Source organism: Corvus hawaiiensis, chromosome 8, assembly GCF_020740725.1.
Source record: "Corvus hawaiiensis isolate bCorHaw1 chromosome 8, bCorHaw1.pri.cur, whole genome shotgun sequence".
Classification (NCBI taxonomy): domain Eukaryota; kingdom Metazoa; phylum Chordata; class Aves; order Passeriformes; family Corvidae; genus Corvus; species Corvus hawaiiensis.
In genome coordinates, this window is record NC_063220.1 from 11,643,272 (window position 1) to 11,668,233 (window position 24,962).

Consider the following 24,962-nt stretch of genomic DNA (forward strand, 5'->3'; position numbering starts at 1 on the left):
TGAGAGCATGGGATTCATGGGGTTGTGTTTGCAAAAGCAAAGAGTTCTCTCCTCCTATTCACCCACCTCTGAGGCTCCAAAGAGAATCAGCCTGTAGAACGAAAAGTAAGAAGATAATTATTTTTGGAGAGCAGCACTAAGAAGGAAGGAGAGGCAGATGTTTACTCTTTTATCTTAAAATTCTAGCCTTAAAACATTTCTCTGTTGACACCCCATGTGCATTCATGACCCTGAACAACAGAGTTGGAGGAACAGATATGGCACGGGAAATTCAGAAGAGAAAGAAGACTTTGCCAAAAGGAAATCTAAAAAGAACAAGGATTGAAAAAGCATCCAGGGGTAACTCTGATGTACAAAAATACATTTATTTTCAACAATTTCAAAACCACTGCCTTTTTTTACAGTAGAAATATTCAAATGGAACAATAAAACCAAGAACAGTATATATATATATGTATATATATGACTCATGCAGTTGTATTACTGTGTTCAATACAGGTATTGCAATTGTCTGTCTCATTTAATCCTTTGAAACCACAGTGGTGGTTTGGGTTTAATGCACTGTCCAACATCATCAGAAAGAATGTGAGGATTCTGGTTCAGTTTGTTAGACCTGGAATGTGTGTGGGAGCTGATTGAAGGGAAAGGGAGGAGAACAGGACATCAGGACATCTTTGTACATCCACGAAACCAAAGTTTAGCCCAGAAGAAAGTGCACACTTCCTGCACATGCTCTTACTGATGGCAACTGTGTCTGAAGCATGCTGTAGTCCCCTGTCACTCCGGTCTCACCTCTGATCCTTCCAGGTTTAGCACTAGGGTTCTCGAGTACTGGTTAAACTACACAGAGGGTCTGTTCATGGTTTATATCAGATTGTCAGCCACACAAAGCCAGAAGCTGCATCTAGTCTCCAGACCTCATGCATTATTCCTAAATTACAGCTAAACCATCATGGGGGAAAGGCTGGCAGCGATACAGGGCACTGGCTCAGTCTCTTGCTCTCTGTCTCTCTCTCTTTCCTCTTCTTACATAATTACAATGTGGGACCTGTTTATGTTCCACTGATGCTATTGCCTCTTTCCCTCACTACTCAGGTAAATAATGATCTACAGCTTCAAGGGTTTCCACTACATTTTCCTCAGGGGTAAAACTTGCAGGGGAAAAAACCCTAATGACAACCCCAAGTTGTTATTTCCCAGCAAGACACAGACAAATAAAAGTGGCCAATACTCCAGTCTGTGCTAACACTGCAGCTCAGGACATTCAAAAAATTGGTAAACAGGGCTGGGCTGCCCAATCCAAACCTTACAGAGGTCCCATGGATAGAGAGGAATGCAGTAATTACCCTCCTAGTATCCTAAAGGATATGATTTCAGTCATGAACACAAGCTTTTTTCGGCCGCCATCAGCCATGGCTGTGCCCTAAAGAAGCAGGTATGACCTGGCAAATATGGTCCCTGCACACCCTGGGGACATGCCTGGAGCACACACGCTGGTCCTGACAGCATGTGACAAACTACACTGAGAGGGAGTGACACCCACCAAGTCCCATGGAAGAGGACGTTTGAGCAAACATAAGACTCAGTCAGGTTTCTCTGACATACCGTTTTGGCCCCATAGATTTTTCTCGTTTGCTTTGCAGGAAACTTTAGGATCATTTTGGATGGAAAACGACATTCTAGACAGATGTTTCTCCAAAAGTTTCATTCAGAAATTTCTCAACCTTCACTGAGATTAAATTTCTTTTTGAGAAGTGCAATTTTTTCCATTTTTTTCTACAGCTTACTCCCAATTTTTCCTTCTTACGTCCTGCCATTTGAGATATATAACAGCAATTTTTAAAAGTGTACAGGAATAAAATGTAAAAAAAATGTGAAAAGAAATTAAGAAAAGAAATTGTGAAAACTGTAAACCTCTGCCTTTCTAGGAAAAATAATGTGAGATCAAGCCGATGAGAAACCTATAAAATTCCAAACAACAATGTACATTTTCACTTTGCCTCGTGGTTTATAAAGAAAAAAGTTAAAACAGAAAATAATGAGTATTTTAGATTCAGTGCTCTGCAGCAGCTCACCAAAGCAGTACCTCAAATCCTAATGATCAGCAAAGACTGAGATCAGCCCACATTTTAGCCCATGGGACCATTGTGTACGTACACGCCTCCCATCTATACCTAAATGGGGAGCTATGGCCTTGTGCTAAGAGTCTTATCACCAGACTGGGCCATTACTGTAAACTACTTTGGTGTTTCAGTAGAACAGAGACAGTAATGCAACCGTTTATGCACTCATGACGGATGGAAACCAAGGTTAAATAGAATAATACAGCCATCGCTCTTCACCTTGCATTAGAAACCAGAGCAGGAAAGTGAGGGGGAAAACAGAAGAGAAGTATTTTTAAACCAACAGAAAAGGCCCACAAACCTCACTGAAATGGAGAAGAACTGAGAATATTTAGTTTTAGTACTTATCAGGAAACAGTTTTTCCCTATTTTTTGAGTTTACAGTTTTAATCTTGAAATACCTCCTGAGTTCTGCAAAACTATGTTTAACCACTTTTCTCTCCACCTGCAGAGCTATCAGGATTTTAACCTTTGAAAGACATTCCAACCCATTAACAGAGTGAACACATGTAGCTGAGGCTGGTTTGTAGCCCACTGGCCTGTTGCAATGCAGAGAGATAGCAAGTAACACCTAAATACCAGCCATCTCCTCATTCCAACCCAGGTATATTAAAGGTGATTGAGGTCCTGTATCCAGATCCTAAGAAATTATAACAAACGTTGTCATCTGCTGTCATTTCTGCCTCCTGTTACCAGACAAGCACTAGGACATCTTCCTAGACATGCCTCCAATCTTCCTTCCCCTCCTGCTGGGTCCTACAAGTCAATACTCTGCAGAATAAGGTTCATTTTTGACATCATCAACTCAAGAAAAACAAATAAAAGTAACTCACCACTAAATCAACCTCTTGCCCCAAAACTCCAGCACTTCATAGGGATATCCTCAATTCAGTGTCAAAGAAAATTTCTGAAGAGTTTTTTCAATGCATTTTCCTCATTAACCTCCCTGTTCTAACCAGAAAACACCAACCCAGCATGCAGAAATCTCCATTCTGAATTGGAAGCTGCCATTCTGCAGCACTCACAAGAAAGACCTTCCATAGCTCATTTATGCAGGTCTGACCCTCCACTGCCCCTCCAAAGAGCAGTCCCTAATCACATACATCATGTTCAGCCAAAATTTACTACTCTTACACATCCTAAACAGCACTTTACTTCATCAGCTTAACTGCTAAAAGCATGCCTTCCCCCAGGGAATAAAGCCACTGCAACCTGCCCCACTGCTGAGCTGAGGTTGTACTGGGTATAGCAAGGCCACTGATACTTGCCTACACTGAGGTGGTGATAATTTCAGGATTCTTTTCCTCATTTTCACTAATAGATGCCACCAAGATCATTCTCAGAAGTGGGCAACAGTGACAGAGATGAATAGATGATAAACGTAATTAAAATATTCATGACAGGCTCATAGTCTGGCCTGCTAATATCTTTTTCTGCTCCACCACAGGAAATGACACTATATATATATACATATATGAAAAAAAAGGCTTTCAGTTATACATAAAGAAATAAACTATTCTGTTTATAGACAGCAGTGTCAGATTGAAATATGACAGACAACTGGAACACGCTTGGAACCAAAGTGTGATTCAAGTGCTCACCAGGGTCCCTGTTTGGCTGGCGTGTGCGTGTGTGTGTGTGTGTGCACGTGGGCGTGCATGTGTGTGTGTGGTTCAGGTTTTCTTTTAAACATCTCTTCTTTTACTAAACATTAAATTATTTCCCAAGAAATAAAAAGCTATGTACATTGTAATTATCTACAGTAGGCCTTCGGCATCCTCGCTATTCACATGCACAGGGTTCGGGCTGCATTCATAAACTCAGGCTTGTTCCTCCACTGCTTGTGGTGCTGTCCCCTCCAGCCAATCTGTAGTCCAAGGAACACTGACGTGTGTGTTTGCTCTGATTTTATTTTTTTTTCCTTTCTCAGCAGTCAACAGTGCCAGAGGGTGACTGAAATTAAAAGCAATTAAAAGAGGCAAGATCCTGCAAAAAGCTGAGACATGCATGTCACTGGAAAGCGAGGGATGTTGGCATGTTGCAGAGCCTGGTCCAACAACCCAGTCTGAACCCTCTGGCAAGATGAAGCAGCTGATTCATGATTTATTTTGAAAAGGCCTGAAAAGGGACAATTTACTTACAACATGTTGCCTAAGGTGCAATACCTATTTGTTGGATTTGAATACTTAATTCCTGCATTTAACAGGAGGCTGGCATTCAAATTCATTGCACACTTGACTCATTCATTGCTTTTTATTTCTAATCTGATGTTCATTTCCTAAATATGAAGTACCCCTGCTATTTATGAATGCAGCCCTGGTAAACACAAAAAGCCCACCCCATCCCCTCCCAAATGATAATAATGACATATAACTTTCTTTTTTCATAATAATAATAATAATAATTATAACAATAATAATTACAAATAAAAAGTCAGAAATGCTGTAGACCAAGTGGATTCTCAGTATTAAACACTAGTGCAGTTGGGGATTTCCTTTGTGCTTTCACTGTTGGCAATTGTTGAGATGCTTCCTGTGGAGGAGAAAATGGAGAAGAGAATCAGTCCAGTGGCTTCAACAGTGTGGTCCATATTGCTTCTCACTCCTCCTTAGGATGTGGTAGTGTAAGTGTAAAGACAGAAAAGACGCTTACAAGTAACACATCCTTTTACGTATTTGCAATAAGCAGGGAGCATGCAGAAAACTCAATTACTACAGCTCAGCTGACCAGAAGTAAACTCATTAAGCTGTTAGGGACATATTTGCTTGTAATCGTAGCACACCAACAGCATAAGCTTGGATCAGCTGATTCTTCTGAGGGAGTAGGGAATTTGGCACTCCTCCACAGGAGAGGCAGGGTCATGAGCAGGAATAGGTGTGAGCCACAGCTATTACTAACTTCTGCACACCTACTGCTCCTCCAGGTACCTACCCTGGGAAAAGCTGCAAAGCTGTAAGAGAAACTCCATTGCCATGCTGCTGAGAGAGATTTATTCCCTATCTGAGTGCCTCAGGGCTCTGCTTGTACCCGGGGTCACAGTCACTGCTTCTCCTAATACCCAAAAGACCAACATCCTCAGCCAGGCTGTGAAACAAAACTCAGCTGAGGGCTGTCTCTCACCCATCACTCGTGTGTCCAGCTCTTTGTCCATCAGCTCCTCGGGGTCTGTGAACTCACTCAGAGTGATTTTGGGGGCATTTTCACTTTGGCTGACAGAGCCAATCATTTCCTGCTCCTTGTCATGCTGAACTTGGGCATAGATGTTAATCCAAGGGATTTTCCTGCACAGGAAAGGAAAATGAGAGGTTATGTTTTGTAACACAGGGATTCTCAGCACATCATTTATTAGTGAGACAAAATAAGTGTGAACAATCCCAGAAATGCAGCACCAGCAGTGATGAGAAGTATGAGCTCTCAGAATGGTGAAAGTACCACAGAGATGTTCATCTCTGAAAGTGCCCTCAGCATCCATTAATTCCAGTAACAGCCTAAAGGTATTTCAAATCTCAGACCATTGTCTTCATATCCTGTGCACACAGGCTCCCCCAGCTGAAAACTTCAGTGTTCTGCCCTTTTAAATGAGAAATCGTGCACACAGTGGACACTGCACTCAGCTCAGAGAGCAGCAATCAACTAAGTACAATCAGCTGCAATTGTCAACTCTCCCAGTATTTATTACATGATCAGTGGTGCATTGGAAACTCAAAGTAAAAATCAATTTGGCACTAGTATCAACAGAGCAAAAATATTGCTGGGCTTGTTGCTGCTGACAGGCCCACACTGACTCAGAAGAAATTGCCACATCTGAAAGAGTTATAAAGAATTGTTCCTGCCTCAGAGTACAGAAAGGATTTGGACCTTATAACACCCATCCAAAGTCTATTTGTTACCATTTCATTGCAAAAACCAGTTTGTCATGCTATGGATCATGCAAGTTTGCAGGGACTTATTTTCCCTTGCTGTCCAGGAAGCCAAGGAAGTGAAGGGATTATTTCTTCCTCCTTCTCCCAAGCAAAGTTACCTTGGCCTGCTAGAATGATATCCTTGATAATCAGTTAGGTAGACAGATAGTTATACAGGCCTAGACAGTTAGGCAGTAATCCCTGGAGGAATGCAAGTTTAAAATGAGAGAACTGAAAAGGAATGAGCTAAGCATCACTGGGGTTGCCAGGACTGCATTGCCTGTTGGAATTTGACTTTTTCCTAATGCTCTTAGGAAGTCTTTGTGCCATGCAGTTCACACTAATTCAATCAGGAAAATTTGGAGAATATTTTCAGTTCCTTAAAGCACATGAGAGAGAGAGAGAGAGAGAGAGAAGATGTGTTCAAAAGAAGTAATATAAAATGCTGTATCTTTGTATCTTTATGCTGATCTATGTGCTGTTGGATATGTCAGAAACCGAAAGCAGTGGAAATTGCCTCAGCAGTCATGAATTCAATAGATCTATGCTGATTTTATGCCAGTGAAGTTCTGGCCTCAACCAACTTGTGCTATTGGCTTGATTTGGCATTCTGTTCTTAACCAGCAGCAAGCCAGGACATATTTGGGATGTTCAGCAGCAGCTGACAAATCTCATGATCTCCCTTTCTCCTACCTTCTAATGTTTAAATATGCCTTAAATATCACCAGAAGATATAGGAGCTACACAGGGAATGAGAGAGAACTAATGCATTCCCATAGGATTCCCATAGAGCCCAGAACTTGTCTGGAGATGTATACAGACATGAGAATATGTCTGGAGATACTAGAAGACTTAATTTTGCTTCCAAACAATGCAACAGCAGAGCAGTGATCGTCTCTGAACTTTGAGTGGAAAGGTGAGAAAAGCTCTTTAGAATTGAGAGGCACAGAGCCAAGGTACTTCAGAGAGTTAGGGAAAAAAGAAGCTGAGATGGCTGTACATATGTGAATCCATACCCAAATACCTAATCCTGCTGTGCCTCCCAGCACAGACACAGGTGGCCACAACCACATCACTCTGAGCACAAACAAGCACACACTTCTGGCTGTCCCAGGACACACACATCAACTGCTCCATAGCCTCACCACTGCTCAGCCCTCACACACACAGCATTGACCGATATATGCTCAATCTTCCAGAAAATAAACAACTTTTTTACAGATTATTTCCATACTTTTCCCCCCTCTTCCTTCCTTTTCCACTGGGACCTCCTCAATAAGCATCTCTCTGGCAGCAGTGTTTAACAAGCCTGCTGAGTCTATAAATTGATGGACTCTTAACAAGGAGTTTGTGTGCAAACCAGCAAAGCACCAGATTTTTGAATTTGTAGAATTAAAAAATCATGTCAGCCTATGCTCTCCCATAACCTTTCCCTGTAAGCAGAAGTTCTGTATTCAGGCTGGGACCAGCATTTATCAGAAAAGTACACATGGCTAATGGACCTCTGCATCACTGAGAGCTACAGGAAAGCTTTTGGGTTTGCCCCCCTTTTTCCATTAAGAATCGTTGCATGATCTCACTTCTGCTCCACTGAGCCAGGGGTTTTAGACAGAGCTGAAAAGTTGCTTTCTGTTCTGAAAAATCAAGCTGAGAACACTCTGTGTATACGACTTATCCTAAACTTTGTCAATTTGATCTGGGTTTTTCTCCTTTGGGACAGAAAGATAAGAGAGGACAGCCAGTTAATAAGATCTTGGGCTAAGCAGAACTGATGCTTTAACCACCTTCCTCCTCACCTCCAATTTGTAATACACTCAACTTTCAGACAGATTTTAACAAGGCAGGGTCTCCACAGCCCTGGAGCACAGTAGACAGCTGATGGCTGCTATACTCAAAGCTCAGGGTGCTTAAGTAGTACAAGAGTCAGTTTTATGAGCTGTAGTAGCAGAACGTGACCCGGAGACTGCCAAAGCAAAGTGGATTAACAAGCTCCTCACTGGTCTCTGGCAGCTGGAATATACAGACCCTTCTTCCCAGTAACTGCTGACCACAGGACCAGAGACATCAGGCCAAACCTAGGAAACCATCTCACCAAGACACAAGGGAAAGCATGTCTTACAGAGTTGTACCCACATCTTGTCACATCTCCCAGAAAGACTTCTTTGCCTTCCTCATCCTACATCTGGGTGTGAGAGTAATCACCAGCTGCCTCCCCAGCACACTACTGAATCGATGCCTTAACCAAATCCCATTCCCCTGGGAAGTTGTATTCCACCTCCCAGAAGCAGAGAGGGGATTTCAGGCTGCAATAAGGAGGTCGTGCTGAAGGCCTTGAAATCTGTGCCAGAGCAGAGTCACACAAACGCATTCCCTGGAAATTGTCCTGGGCCACTGAAGTCAGTGGGACCTTGATAACATATCAGTGTGCACAGGATCAAGCACTAGAAGGAGTGCCACTTACAGATTATGACAATGGTTAATGCAAGTTGTTAGCAAGGAGGGAAACTTTAAACCTGGAGACTAGAATAGATGCCTGACTTATCATATCATTTAATTTTGAATATTGTTTGTATCCCACTAACATCCTTAGAGAATACTAGCCTTATTCTAGGGTGCAGAAAAGCTGGAGAAAGAAACATATAGCTAGATCTGGACAGGAAAAGCTCTAGTTTTTCATTTAGAGGAACTACTATGTCCAGAAAGTTTTACTTATTAATTTTTTTTTAAGTCAGACTCAGCTTATGTTTCTAATACAATATTTTGCCACTGGTCAGGATCTAAGCATGCAGACCACTTTATACTGTGAGAACTGTACTGAATGCAAAGTTCGTCCTAAGGAGCTCCATCTGCCTAAAATACATCCCCATAAAGCAGACCTTCAGTAAATAGGCCATTCTTATCACATATTTTGCTTCACAGCTTGCAGCAGCCAAGTGCTATGGGCCAGCCCTGGCCCTGCCTGATGTCTGGAAGCAAAAGGTTTATGTTAACATCTGTCACGGTAAATCTCAGCAGAGATTCCCAAAGGCATTTTGATGCTTTACACAAATTTTTCTGGCTTTGAGTCTCCCACCTTTAACATAATCACACCCGCTCCTCTGCAAGACTAACCTATTCACTTTGCAAGATACAAACGAGATGCTGCTGCACTAAGGCAGCTGGCCAGGTGGGTATAGACTGTGTGAAGTCATCCATCCTGTGGTTTTTGACTAAGCTTGCTTTGTGTTTCTCAGTATTCAGTGAGCACAAAGGGCTCCCATTTCTGGTCTGTGGTTGAAACACATCTGCTGAAGCAGAAGATGATTTCTGAGCTCTTGGGGAACATTTGGAGCACCAACTTTGTGGTGAAACGGCAGTAGATGGTTTTCTCTCTAATATGAGAAATAGGGAACTACATTCATCTAAGCCTTAGGCCAGCATAATTCACTCTACATTTGCAATTCAGGCACAACTCTGCCTAGGTTTCCTGTAAACCACCCAGAGTCTCCTCCTCCCATCCCAAAGTTTTTCAGCTTACCTCTTGAATTTGTAGATTAAAAAAACAGCCAAGCCCACAAACACCACAGACAACAACATCAGCATTGCTGAACTGCTGTGACCCGAGCTGGAATCCACAAGGGGTGCTGCAGGAGGAAAGGCAAAGCATTACATTTGTGGGATATTACAAGGAAACACATTAACTACCCAAGAGTTGAGCTCAGCTCTGTCTTTGTCACCTCTGCTTTATCACTGGTGCATGCTGGTTTTGGCAAGAGCAATCGGTAGGAAACAAATTGGTTCTCTTGTCCTTCAAAAGTCAAGGCCCTTTTCCAAGACAGAGCTGTCTAACATCCCCGAGTGAAAAGGCACAGCAAGCCATGCTTAGCTGAATGCCTGATCACTCCTGTGTTAACACTCAGGGCTATTACTTTTCAGGTTTTTCCAGGTACTGGAGAGGAAACGAATTTTATGAAGCATGGCTTAATACATATCTATTCCCCTTTGGAGAAGATACCTTAGAGCATCAATGAACTCCCATCTTCCAAGGATATTCATCTATCTCACATGTGACAGGGATCTACTGTTGTGACAAGCCTCAAGGTCCATCCTTCTATAGGACCTTAGAGACTTTTAAATTTAATCCGTTTTCATAATGTGGAGAAGCCCAAACCAATGATCCTGGATCCAAGCACACAATACATGATAATATTTTGGAGATTTTGATCCTTGACATTTTGGTTGGGCTAAATACAGTATATTCCTATACCTTGTTTATGCAGCTATTCCAAGAGCTCATCAGAGCACACCATCTTAATGGCCTGAGCACTGTGTTGAGATCAAGTGTCTGATGAGAAGTCTCTAATGATGCACAAATGATTATAAGTAGCAGCTGAATGTTTCTTGTTCTGCATAAATATTTGGTTTGGGTGTTTTACTATTCTCTATTCTTTTTCTGTCACCCACAAGATAGGGACAAAGTAATGCAAATAGAGTCAGTTCTGATTTCACTGTCAAATTTCCACACCTTACAGTCTGATCCCTCCAGTATTCTGCTGCAAATACTTCTGACTCTTTAGTGGGAAAGACTGTCACTTCATCCAAGTCAAAACACTATGGGAATGGTCATGAAACCCTCTGCACTAGAGAGGATGCAAGAATAGCTGCTAAATGTAAGTTAAATGCAGTTCCTTGCTAGAACCAAGCCATATTCTGGAGAATTCCAGCCACCTGGAGACCTCAGACATTGTATTGCATTCCCAGTTTTGCAAATTATTTGATTTCAGGCTACTCATGTCAGCATCTGACTCACACTCCAAAAGAGCAGTTAGAGAGTGAAGGTAAAAAGGTGTTACCTGTAGGAAAGGTCACGAGCCTCGATTTAGCCCAGCTCTTGGCTCTCTGAGAAGAAGCTGAAGTGTATAATTGTGGGATGTGAATCCCAATCTTTCAGAGAGGCTATCAGCAAGGGCACTTGCACAAGATCCCACATTTCAGACAATTGCAAGGGCAGTCATAAAAAGCAAGGGCAAAAATAAATCCATCACCTCCTTTGTAACCATCACTGTCTCATCAATAGCTGAGAGCTTCACACTAGGCTGGTTTAAAGTAAAGGGAGTAGCAAAGCTTAAAGTGACTCTTTGTTACTCTGTGCAAAAATGGAGATAGGTAATGTTGGAATTTAAATAAGTTCTAATTTGTAGAAGTCAATATTCAGGCACATATTTCCCTGTAAGAGGCCTAGATCTTCTTTTCATTAGTACTTTGCCCCTTTAAAGCTTCTTAGCTAGTCATAACAATAACAAGGCCTTTGCTGTAAGGATTTGATCCAACATCCATGAAACTTAGTAATATCCCACTGAATTCCACAGGTGTTCAATAAGGACTTAATAGAACACCATTCACCTGGTTTTCTAAAACACTTGAAAAACACCAATGCACTTGTTAATTAAGCCACAGGGAACTCTTACAAGGTACTTTTTATACTTGTACAAACTGGAGCATGAAGATGCCCCTGATGGATTGGTTTTAACTCTCCCTGCTTCTACAAAAATGTCTCAGTTGGCACACATGCCAGTGCCACATACCAAACTGTGAGTGCTGTGATGTAGACTGATTCTCCTGGGGTTGTCTGAAGCCTCAGGAGAACCACAGCTATGCCTTTGACTCAACACTCACCTAATGTTAGCTGAGTAACATACACAACCACTTCAACACCAGGCTTCAGCTCAAACTGGACCAGGTTCTGGTTGAGAGCATTAAAAAGGATTTCTACCACCTGATGAAATAAGAAGAGATACAACAGTTACAGTAGAGAAGACAGCAAGGTCTGGAGAACATTTGGGCATACACAAAGCCCATGAATAGTGGCTGACATCTCTTACTGCCTTCTGCAGGGCCTGAGGAAGTGGAGAGAAATGCACATGTGCTTTCCGTGGAACTGGATGTCACTGCATGTAAGTCTCCCTTACAGGACTTTTGAGACTCTCATTGTATGCTATCCTATCTCTCCTGGGAAGCAAACCAAGAAGGTTAGCAATTTTTTTTTTCTTTTTTGGGGGGGCTACAGGAGGAGGGAAAACAACTAAGGACCTTTCCACCTTCCACAATATCCTTTGAGTCTGATCAAACGCATTTGGAAATCACTGACATATTGGCCTTTCACTGGTGGATAATGGAACTAAATTAGGCACTCCAGACCTGCATTTCTTTATCCCCACTGATCCTGTCATGTAGTTTCTATTTAAATAGGCTACTGGGGATGAGGCAATCCAAGGTCAATGGAAAATTTTCCATATTTCTCCTTCACTTAGAAGAGGGGCCTTGGACTGGATATACTAGAATTGCTGAGCTGGGACATCAGCACCCAGCTCTGAGGTGTTATTTGGTTGCCCCAGAGCACACACTTGGCACATCACCCTCAGTTTGTTAATGCCTGACTCCATAGAGCAGTTCTGATGGACAGGGCACTGCTAATGAGTAGTTCTAATGACCTCCTCTCCAGGCAGAGCTTCTCAAGCAGAAGGCATCAACAGGTGCCAAAGTACAACTGAGTAGACTGTCAACAGAAATTAGAGCACTAGAGCGTCAGGCCTCACGGTCAATTAGTCAGAAATCTAATTGAGATGTCAGCATAACACTGACATACAAAATATTGACACAACAGCTTGTTCAGAAGATGTTTTAAATGCTGGTAGGTCCTACTGAACAGGACAGAAATTACCCCAAGAACATCCCTCCAAAAAGCCTTTCAAACCTTCCCACCCCAATGCATCTCTCCTGCACGCTGACCACCATAAATTTAAGAGACCAGCTTTGTTAACTTCCTAGGGCAAAAGAACTACCCTGCAGGGACTGACTTGACTCAGTGGGTGACCAGAACTTCCACTGAATTCACCAGTCCTCTGAATTATTTAATGTTTGATCCAAACTTTCAAGAGTTACTTGGCGATGGGATCACACATAGTTTGCACACTGTAAAAATGCTGCATACAAGAACATTAGCTAGAGCCAAGCAGCCTTTCCAGCAGTACTTCACTCCTTTGCCTTTATAGACCTGATTTAATCACTTGGTAATTCTAACATGAAAGCTTCAGCAGCCCAGTGCTGTTGTTCTGAGCTCTTTCCTTGCCTTCGTATCACTGTTGCCATTCATCACCGTAATTACCTATTTATCTAAATGGATGGATATTGTAACTTCCAAATATAGTTTGCACAGGCCGTTCACTGCTGCAGAAAAAAAAAAAAGTAGTCTTGTTTTGGTGATCTATGAGCTGAAGAGCCTGATTTATTTTTAGTAAACCTCAGTATATTATCTTGCTGCTTTGGCCTCCCTCTATTAGCATTCCCTCAGGGAGTAGAGGGAGTACATATTCAAGGTTCCTTTCACCATAACTACTGTAGAAAGGACACACCACTGATTTAGGAAGAATCTCTGCTAGTGGTAGACTGTGACATATCTCAATGAGGTATTAGAAAATCCCAGTTTTCCTCCAAAAATAATTTTCTTTAATGCCATAAACTATAGTGCCACAGTCCCAGATGCATCCATTTCCACCACACTTATTGTAAGTACTTCCAATGCTGCACAGCTTCAGGGGCCCATCTGCAAACAATATGATAGGAATAAATGTTCCATGAATCCTTCTTTCCTTACTTGCTCCAGATCAGCCTCACTGCTTTTCCTCCTCTCTGTTGTGTTTTTGTGGGGCAGTATGAAGAGTTCAGCAGATGTAGGCAGCCCAGGGAACACAGCTACCAGGATCTGTTCATCAGGGATACCAGTCACCTAGAAGGAAAGTAAAAATGAGGTCTCTAGCTGCTTTTTGTTGCTTATGTTTCCATTCATTACCAGAAATGGTGCTCCCATCAAATTGTTATTTTCCAGTTCCACTGTAGGTGTTGTGGTCCTAATGAGCTGTTCTGCCTATTTGGTGGGCCACAAATGGAGCTTCTGCTAAAGATGCACTCTACTTTCCAGAAGTGAATGTAGGCTTGACAACACCCCTGGGTCCAAAGATCTCAACCCAAAGTCCAAACCTAACTTGTCTCCAGATCTGAATGTTCCATATAGTCCTCCTTGCTACAAAAGAATAACTGACCCAAAGTCAGATCCAGAGAGTATGTCTCGGAGCAACCACTGGTAAATGTGCAACTAGCAGGGACAATATGAAGAAAAGTGCCTGCAATCACCTTCTGTTATCAGGTTGTGGGGATCCACATTTGCCACACATGAACAGGAATGTCCCCAGAGGGAGACTTTGCTCCTGGGGATGATTGGGAGGGCTGTGCTAGGAGCTGCTCAGTTTGCTGAACCAGGAGTACCCGGCTCTCACAGCTGCCTTCAGCAAGACCCGCCCACCGAGGCTGCTGCCCTCTCTCCCCAAATCCAAGCAGTGCACCCTCAGTAGGGCAGGAAGCCTCCCCTCCTTGAGGAATGCTCTGCTACATGAGGTTAACTCCATTAGCTCTCTGGTCCCACCCCACCACAAACTCCTTCATCTCAATCCAGAGCTGAAATGTACCAATGGGGCAGCCCAGTCCTGGTGGGATATACGGGAGAGCACTTCTACAAGATTTCTACTGTTCTCTGTAACCATTCACAGTTACAAGCTAATTATTTTTGTCCTGCAAGCTTGATTCTGAATACACTAAAAGGGAGCAACAGTTTAAAGCAATAAACTTAGTATTTTCTCAGGATAGAAAAACAATAAAGGAAACTCTTATAAACTGTGAATTTTGAGTGGGCTGCAGATGAGAAAAGCTGAGCAGGAATGTACCTTCCCAGTAAAAATAATCAGCCTCCATTTCTAAGAACAGCTGTAGCTAAAGCAAAAAAAAACCCCAACAAGATACAAGATACGTTTTTGGCAGAAAAGCTTGTCTAAATCTAGCTCCTAATTTCACACAAAACTAAAGTTCCTGACTATTTGATATCATAAATTATTCTGTCCCCTTTCCTGCAAGAATATGAGTACTAGTTTACATATTCTAATTAATCCCAAAGGAAGACTCAGTATCTTCCACCTACAGAAGTCTCTCTTTATCCTATATTTTAAAGGTAAGCTTATTTTCCCTCTGAATCCTCATTTTTTGCCCCAGTTGGAAAGGGAGTAGAGCTTTAAAATATTCACCAGTTGCTACACTTAGCTGCATGTGGAACTTCTGACTATCAGGAAGAGATAAAAATATCTTCCTCATGTATCCAGAACACTACAATGTCTGTCTTTTGGGATGAAGTGGATCAGCTGTTTAACAACACACAGTAACACTAACTAAATATTTGGAGTAGAAAACAGTAGTTACTGTCACATCAATTTGGCAAAACAAGAATAATGATGGTACTATTACAATCCAGAATTTGCAAAATCCTCAGGGATATTAAAAGCTGAAAAACACACAGAAATATTAATAAAAGTAATGGTAATGTTTCCACAAAATCGGCAATATAGTTTGGCCCTGTAAAAACATCCAGCATATTAAGAAGCTTTTTATTGAATTTTAATGATAGTTTCATCACTGCTGTCCTTACCCATTCTTTTAAGCTAACATGTCAAAAAAGTGTGTGTTTTAACAGCCTACTCAATGTTACTACAGACAAGGAAACAGATGCTCACCTCTGCTAGTGCTCTCTTGATGACTTTGCCAACGTCTTGTCTCCATTCAGGGATGTCAGGGTTGTGGTAGTCCAAGTTGGGAGAAAATGACAGGAGCTGAGATTGGAAATACTCTGGAACAGAAAAAGTATTTGTGAGAAGATTAAATGGGCAGTGTTTAGGGTACAGACAGGGGTGCAGAAGACAACAGGAGGACCATAACTATCTTAAAGCAAGAGAGACAAGGTTGAAGGAAGAAAAAGGCTGGCTAACACTAAGCAGGACAGAAAGCTTGCAAGGAAAGAATGCTTATAATGCACTCATAAAGGGCAGTTTGACCTAATGCCAACTTCTGGCTTTCCCCAGAGAAACAGAAGCGAGAATGAGAGAGGTGAGAGGACACCTTCATGATGCCTCTGGGCTTTGTAATTCTGCCACTCAGCTTCCTCAGATTCTGCTCACAAGTAAGTTGACCAGCAAATAAGGCAGCACCTGGCTGAAATTTGGAAGGCCTGTCTGTACAACTGCAGAGCAAACAATTGCTGTAAGTAATATTTTCTGTTTACCCTCCTGGAGGGAAGCTGGGGGTGGTTAATTCCCCAATAAAGGAGAACCCAGTGGTGCTAATGACTGGCTCATCAAGCAATGGCTATTGATGAAACACCTTGAAGTTCTGTCCTGATTGAATGATTGCTAGGAGGAGGAAAAGCTTCCTAGACTTAAAATACAGAACAATTTAAATTTTTCTCCAATTCCAACTCTCCCTGCTAGTGTCCCCAAAAACCAAGTCTGGAATCCTTACGGCAGCTGTGCATAATGGATTTGGGCCAGTGGGAGGCACAGATCTGGGATGGGAATCACATTTATATAAAAGTTCTCAGTGTAGAAGACACTGTCTTTTGACATGTGCTGTGCCTCACCTTGAAGCAAATGATCTCCAGACACTTCAAGTAAGTACCATTAATCATTTGTAAGAAGGCACTAGTTTTAGATCGAGATAAACTTGCCAGAGTATAAATGAGGGAATCCACAGAAAAGCAGGGATGTGCCAGCACACCACTTATGTGGCATCTTTTGCAAGAACTCTTCTTTCTTTTTAGATGGTGCAGTGTATTTTTAAATAAAACAAGCACCAAAGAGAGCAGGGAAAGTCTCTCAAGTTCTGAAAGTTTAACCAGTCACATATATCAAATCTTTGACTTTTGACCCCTTAGTACCATGTCAAATTTATTTTCTGAGCAAATTTTTCTCTGTTAATCTCAAATTTAAAATATACCTGAATAAATCTCCTCCACTGGTAACACCAGAAATCCATGCCTAGATTATGGCCTAGACCCATAATCACTTGACTCAGGACACAGATAAGGATACAAGTTTATCAGAGGACGTGTTTACTAAAGGTGTCACTCATTTATGTACTCAGATTTGAACTGACCACCAAACTGAGGGACTGGAAGGACTCCTTCTTTAGGCCAGGTCAGTCTGCAGCACAGCACAGCATGGGACTATTTGGACTGGATCCAAATGGGTCAAACTCTGTCATAGAATCCAAAGTTTTGTATCTTCTAAACACAATGGCAAAATTTCTTCCAAGGTGTTTAAAAAGAGTGAGGAGTTCTCTGTGGGACCTACTGGGACTAAAGATAGAGATCACCCACGGCTATCACTCTTAAATATATTTGATTCAGGTTTATTCCAGAAACTAGTGGAAAGATGGAAATTTCCCAGAAGTAAACAATGCATTTTGCAGTGCTCAAAATTATGAACTAGAGGGTTCCTAATATTTGATAACAGCAAGTCTGGGTATTACTAAATCACATTAACAAACTATTAAAGCCTATTGTGTTTCATGGCCAGACAATCAATAAATATCTATTTAGACGGTTGTTAAATCTGAGTCTACAGCAGGACATTTATTTGTATTTAGTTACTGAAATAAGATACACACAGTGCAACTACACAGTGCTGAACTTCAAAGTAGACCAAGTTATGTGAAGCCCAGGTTTCTCAATAGAACTTGATGTCCAAAGAAAAGCTTGTCCTCAAATGCTGGATGCCAGTAACTGGATAAGGAAAACAAAGACTTGCCCAGGGTGGAAATTATTCTAAAAGTCCAGGTCAAAGCTGCTGAGAGAGCCCTTTCAACCAGGATTTATCAAGCCCCAAACAGGGTAAGCTCTGTTGTCTGCCAAAGGGTGCTTTTTGAAGCCCATGACATGCAGATATGACAAGAACATACCAAACAGTACCCACGGGGAAGTCCAGTGGGCACACTCAGACCTCCAGCTGTGACATGAAAGATGGGCACTGATACCAACAACAAAGTCATTTCTGTCCTCTTTTCCAGACCCCTCCTGTCCCCTGTCATTTATACAGTCACTGATAGAGACACCCAGCTGTGTTCAGATCACCTAAATGATGCCCTGTGACTATTTCTTTCCACAGCTGGGAAGCTGGAGGAAGGCAGTCTGGTTCAAGTGTTTTTTTATTTTTGGGAGTTCCCTGTCTAGGTGTACAGACAGATCAACAGACACAGGAGACACCTGCCACCTTATTAATGCTGAGGTTACAAATTTGGTTAGCTGCCCCATTCTATTCACTTCTGTATTCTGTCATCATGACACATCTGAGCTACTTTGTCGTCAGAGGTTTGTCTTCAGAAGTTCCTCCAGGCACTATCAAGTTCCTAGAGTTCATTTTGGATCAGCAATGATTGTCTGTCTTTCACCCCTGAGAAGTGATTGCAAAGGGCTGAGGGTACCGTGCACTGCAATCTCCTTGGTGTCCTGGATGAGGGTGTTGCCCCCAGCGACTTGCACAGTGACAGTGTTCATCCCCTCCACAGTGAACATGTATGAGATGCTGCTCTCCAAGGTGATGAGGGGCTGTAGGAGGCAAACACAAATGACAACATCAAAATCGGGATGAGATTAACTCAGGATCACAACATGAACCTGACTAATTGTCAGAGACTGAAAATAGTTCATGCCTCAAACATTGATATAATGTTTTGCTCATTATAAAGAAGCTACAACTGAAGAAGCCTCCCTGAAGAGTGGGACTTTGAATTGAAAGTCAAACCGCTAATTAGATAAAGGGTAACGCATTGCTCAGTCACCTCAAGGCTGAGGGAAAGGTGTGCATCCACAAAAGACCAAAGCCACCAGCTGCAGCTATCCCCAGCTGAATTTGGGGTGGGTGGAGAGCACAGCTCACAGAAGCCCGGTTTACACAGACTCCCCCCAGCTGAGGGGGGAGAAAGAGGTTTTGGGTGCATGGTGCAACCTCTGGTGAGAGGCAACAAACACCCATCCTCTGATTACACAAACTGGCCCAGCTGTGGAACCCCCAACCCCACAGGCCACATCCATGGGACTTTCACGTGAGAGGCTTGGCCCCACAGGGCTGCACGTGGTGCAAGAGACCCAGAGTCTGCTGTGAGAGACTGACCCCACCCCAGGGGGCCATGGCCGGACATACCCACCCAGCCTGAGCATGTACACCCATGGGACTCTGTGCCTTCCGGGGGGACCTTCACCACCGAGAGACCAGCTGGAGAGGATCAACAAACATCACTGGGATCCACGAAGTGGTGATATTTTCCTTATTCTGTCCCTGTCACTCTTTCTGTCCCCCCCACCTATTTTCTACTTCTTTTTCTCTCTCTCTCATATTTACCATCAAATAAAACCCTTACTATTGTCACTGGCATATGGTCTCACGCACCTTAATTCTGGCACAAGCATTTCTAAGAACCTTAAAACTGGATTGTAACACTAATCCACCAGGCAACAACGTCCTTGCTCCTTGACAGAGGTGTGCTGCTACAAGTTTGCATGTCCTGCTAGGGACTAAAGGTGGCCCAAACACCATCCTGTGAGAAGTGTCCCATGGGCAGAGGTTTCTCTCACTTCAGTAAATGTTTCCTAAAATATTCTTTCACTGCAACCCATTAGTGTATGGACTCCTCAGCAGACCACAGCCAGCAACTGCAGAATTAGTGCAGTAGAATGCAGTGTTGTACACACACACCCAGCTCAGCTGCTATATTTGCTGACAAAACCCAACCTCAAATTGCAAATAAACCAAAGATGCAGATGCTTCTTCAAACAATCCATACTGTTCAGAGTCAGGGCCAGTCTTTGCTTTTATGAGCACAAATCCATTTATCTCTCAGAGAGCAACACTGCTCAGGTCAGAGTGAGGACATCCAGCATTGCCCTGTCCATGCTGTGAGCAAGCTGCAAGCACAAGCTGGCAAACTATGCTAACCAGGCTGAAAGCATGACATAATTCCTGCTGACAGTGCTGACTCAATGTGGCTGTGGAAGGGATCCATGCTGGAGCGGCCCATGGGAAGGGCCTAAATTAAAGAAATTAGTGGAAAACTGTCTCCCATGGGAGGGACTCCCATAAGCAGGCAAAGAGGAGTCCTCCCCCTGAGGGGGAAGGATTGGAAGAGACAATGTGTGATGAACTGATCACAGCCCCCATTCCCTGTCTCCTTGCACTGCTGGGGCAGGAGGAGGCAGAGAATTCAGGAGTGGAGTTGAGCCTGGGAAGAAGGGAGAGATGCAGGAAAGTGTTTTAAGATTTGGTTTTATTTCTCATTATCCTGCTCTGATTTGAACGATAATAAATTACACTAATTTCACAAAGTCAAGGCTGTTTTGTTTTTTAAAAGTAATCAGTGGTATCTCTCTGTCATTATTGTGACCTGATTTTGTTGTATTTTATGTATCCTGCCCATGTGAGGAGGGGAGTGATAGAGTGGCTTTAGTAGGCACCTGGTGTCCAGACAGGGTCAACCCAGCACAACTGAAAATCAAAGGTCCAGCCCTCACAGTGCCACTGATCTGACAGCTGGTCTACAGAAAAAGCTCTTCATTTAGAGAAACTACAAAAATGGGAATAGTGATACTGATCTCCATTGCAAAAGCACACAGAGGTCTAAGAGAACAGATAAAGCCATTGCACCATTGCTGCTGTCCCTTTAATACACTACCAGTTTGTTTTCAAAGGGAAACTTCTAAACTTTCACCTTCCAGCTGGTGAAACTTTCACCGTCCAGGCTGCCAACCTGACTGCAATTCACAACAGTGGTCACATATGCCATTTTCAGAGCCAAATCAAAATTTCCACTGGCACAGGCCAGATTGGCAAACACATTCTCTCTCTCTCTGGAATACTACCTTCCTTTGACCCCCTCATCCACGAACTGAAAAAGCAGTAAAACCCAAAAAGTCTTATCACATGGCACACACAGTCCAAGGGCACCAGCTTGTGCCAGCCCTGGAGGCCTAGGTAACATTTGCTGAGACACACAGACCCTGGAGAAGCTGAATAGGCTCATATCAAACTGTAGTGATATCAGCAATCCTCCTAGGGGTTACAGGTTGTGGTTCTGTGCAAAGGCAGATAAGAGGATGCAACCTGGCCTTTAAAATTACAATTTTTTTCTTTTTGTATGTGTGTATGCTGGACATTCCATTATCATGGATGATTTCACCTCCATCATGGAGTTTTAACATTCAGCCAACTCTTTAATTTTAATTCAAGAACCAAGACCTGGAAACTAACTCTAAATTAAATCAAGTAGTTTAAGGTTCATTTGCTCAAACCTATTAGACAGCTGGATACATTTATTAAACTGGACCTGTGTTAATCCAGGCAAATTGGCCTTTGGGCATACTGCAAAAATAAGTACAGTAGAAAATCAGTACAGGAGTTTCAGCAGGGTGGGGAGACCAGTAGAGGAGTCTCAGCCAGGACATTTGAGTCTAAGACAACATTGTCCTGTGCAGCAGCACAGAGAGTGAGACTGCACAGCGACACAAGACACATCTGGTTCTGCCTGGGATGGCTACAGGCTGAATGGGAAAAGAAGCTGCAATCCCTCAGCACGGAACTAAAATATATCATCTAATAATACCAGTCACAATATTACACACGTCATCCTTTAATTCAGTGTCCCCATCTTCCACCTCTCCTCAGAACACCATAGTTTACTCATAAGTGGGCACAGACAAGGATCTGACATATACATTAAACATCCCAGGAGGAATTTTCATGTGATACAGACTGCTGTTCTGAAAAAAGGTGGCCCATACACTTATGTCTATATCTTTTGCCATACTTCTGTGAGAGTTAAAGTACAATCCATGAGGTAGCTGGAGATAATGCTTTGCAAAGATTGAAAAGTGCTCTGGGTCTGACATTCAGACACAGGTAAGTGGCACCATGTTTACTACTTCAGCAATGTGTACAATCATGCCAAGGTGTCAAAGGATCAGCTGCTCCATGTGCAGCTATGTCCAAAGTATCCATCCCAAACACATCCATATCTGCTTGTACTCTGCTGCCTATGGGTCTGAAATTTAAGCTAGAAGATGAAACAGATTATATTTCCAATCCAGAAGCAAGCACTGTGAGAACTGCATGGACATCTTCAGCAAACACCACTGCTGCTGTACCTTTTTTAGGTTACTTTCTATTTCAAAAAATCTTTTTAAAGCCCTATTCGCAATCAACTTCTATGGTAAGGACAAAAACAACAGCAGGAAAAGTCTACACTGGAGGGCTTAAGCAGATGATCAAGTTACCAGTACCTAAATTGTCTCAGATGTACTTTAATGGTTCTCTGTGCATGAGCACTGAGCCAAAAATATCTGAACTGTAACGTGGTTTTGCATCCCTGTATTTCAATGCAGTATCAACTATGTGGAATTACCAGGTACTTGCAATGGATGTGCATATGTGGGTGGTTGCCACACTTCAGCTGGGGCACAGCAACTTGCCAAGTTACAGTAAATATTTTTTGCTCCTGAGCTCTTCTGGTGCCTCAATTATGCTTCCACAAAAAAAAAAAAAAAAAAAAAAAAAAGCAAGTTCTTACAGTGAGCTTCCTAACTGGATGTAAAATCCCAGTAGAAGCAGCACTTACTGTTTTTATTTTGCCTTTCCTGATATTTTTGGTAGCTAAGGTAAGAGGTTAAAACTAAGCAGCTTTGTCAAAGAGAAAACAAAATACTTGTGTGCCTATTTTTTATCTCAAGTTTCACATTTCATGTAAAATCCCCGTTTCTTTCTGCTGCAATCTCACCTCAGTGCACACCTTCAATTGCAAATGTAGACAATGACGTGACTTAAATTGCTTTTGTAAATAACAGCAGAAACTACATTGCAAAATTAACAGCTGCACATTTTGCAACTGTAAGAATGGAGAATAGTGCCTGTCTCACTCTTAAAGCCCACAATAAAAACTGCAGCTAATAAGCAATCCTGCTCTCTCCATTTGAAAGCATGATGTTAACTTGTAGTTTCACTTACTTTAACTATTGATAAAGAAGCTCTTTATAGTACATAGTTACAATACACATCATTTGAAAATTCACTACAAAGAAGTCTCATCTCCCTCTCGAACATAGCCAGACTCTTCAGCTTGAAATTCTAGATGCAACTGTTTATTTGAACACCAAGAGCTTTAAAGTACTGTGCTGGAATCCAGCATTATGTACTGCACACTGGTACATAATGGAAACCCCCTTGGTTATTGGAACACCAGCAGTTTTTAAACACTGTGTTGAAAGCCAACATTAGTCCAAACATAGTTCAGTTAAGTTGCAAGTGAACGCTGGTAATAACAGTGGTCTTCAAATCTCAGGGCTGGTAACAACCAGATGTAGAAAGTAATGACTCCTAAGAACAACACAAGACAGAAGGAAATAAATTCACAAAGGTTGAAGTTCAGATAATAACAACCCTTTTCAGACAAGGAACAAACTAAAACACAAAACAGGCAAAGGCAAAAAGTTTTTAATAGGGCTGAGAGAGTTCCCTGTCTCTTGTGAAAAGCTTAGGAAGAAAAAATGAACCTGTACCTTGGTGCTGTTGCCAAACCACCAGAAGTAGGTAAGTGTGCCTGCCTGGCTGGGCCAAACCACTGCAGTAATGTTGACATCCTTATTTCTGATGGCAACAAAGGGGACACTCAGATGGACGTGCTCAACTGGACCTGTGGGAAGAGAGTTCATTATTAAAGGTTTTGAGTTAAATCCTCCCTGCACAGTTGTGAACAGCAAGGATCTTCCCTTTAAATAAATCAAAAGTCTTATGTCAGCAGTGAGAGTCTAGTTTAGAAATAAAAGAGAATTTCAGCAGTCAATGAACAGCAGAAAAAGATAATCAGATTTAAAAACACATTTTTTTTTTCTCTCTTATGCACATTTTCCACAGTGCTAATTTTCAAAGGGTCAGTACTGTGTTTAGAAGAATTTTTTAAATGCATTTTGAAGAAGAACAATGAACTAGCTTTGCTTTATATAGGGAAACTGCTACAGAAATCCACAGGGATAGGACACAAGAAAGGGATAGGACACAAGAGAGAAAGAAGGTTTTTTCTTGAAAATATAACCACTGAGCTACTAAGATTTGTGGGAAGATCATTTTAGCCAAGATGGCTTAAATCTGGTTAGATAAGAGGCATTTATGACTTGATTAAATACCCCCAACAGTTTTTTAGAAGACTCACGATTTTGGAAATCCTTGGTAACTTTTTGACTTAGACCTGACCTTGGGAAGCCTTTGGGGAGTCAGTCACCCCTAGTAAAACATCAGGAACCACTTGGAAGATGTGTCCATTGGCATAACAAAGCATGTAACTGTCAGAAGCACTTGATTCTGAAAGACTTAAAAAATAACAAACTACCAATGCAAAGTTGTATCTAATAAATGCAAATGCCCAGAATAAACCCAGGGCATGAAGCCCTAAATTCAGAAGGCAGCTCCTCTCTAGAAAAAACAGTGTAAAAAACACTGAGGTTTTGTTTGGTAGCTTGTTTAAAGCTTTACTATCTCCACTGTTTTTCTTCTTGTTCAATCTTTTGTTTTGGCTGGTACTGAATTTCAGCTGATAACTGCTGCCCATCAGACAATGTTACTTTCTTAAAGGGTTGTACCTTTAAAACACAGCAAACTGACAGACTATCCCTGTGAGACGGAAAGGACAAAATACGAAAAGTCAGATTCTTTTTTTTTTTTATAAGACATTCATTCTGGGAAGGAGGAAATTTGGTGATTTTAACTGAGACAATCCTCTTGTGTTACCTCTCAGCTCTTCAAGCATGAAATGGAGACATGAATCAGTTCTCCATCTACTTGGATTACAAAGATTGCAGCGAGCAAGAGCTGTTCTTTTACCACTGGAACATAGAGCTCCAAGCACAAAAGGACCCTATTCTTGCTTTTGGCTCCTTAAAACTTGATCTTTTTCTCGCCCCCTTTTCCCGAGAGGTCTCTACCAGTGAGTCACAACTGAACTCTGACCACAGGAAGTACTCTGGGTTTGCAGGAATAGCAGGTTCCCC

At 42.1% G+C, this 24,962-nt stretch overlaps 1 protein-coding gene across 1 annotated transcript in view; it reads right to left on the reverse strand.

The window, feature by feature from the left end:
• Nucleotides 1-340: 340 nt before the first annotated feature.
• Nucleotides 341-24,962, reverse strand: part of SORCS3 (sortilin related VPS10 domain containing receptor 3) — a 276,335-nt gene continuing 251,713 nt past the window's right edge. The window contains exons 20-27 of the mRNA XM_048310943.1: nucleotides 23,478-23,611; nucleotides 18,359-18,482; nucleotides 15,619-15,731; nucleotides 13,659-13,790; nucleotides 11,681-11,780; nucleotides 9,543-9,648; nucleotides 5,244-5,404; nucleotides 341-4,655 (exon numbers count right to left, since the gene is read on the reverse strand). Of these exons, the coding sequence (XP_048166900.1) occupies nucleotides 4,591-4,655; nucleotides 5,244-5,404; nucleotides 9,543-9,648; nucleotides 11,681-11,780; nucleotides 13,659-13,790; nucleotides 15,619-15,731; nucleotides 18,359-18,482; nucleotides 23,478-23,611 (935 nt within the window). The 3' untranslated portion in view covers nucleotides 341-4,590. The remainder of the gene's footprint in view (nucleotides 4,656-5,243; nucleotides 5,405-9,542; nucleotides 9,649-11,680; nucleotides 11,781-13,658; nucleotides 13,791-15,618; nucleotides 15,732-18,358; nucleotides 18,483-23,477; nucleotides 23,612-24,962) is intronic.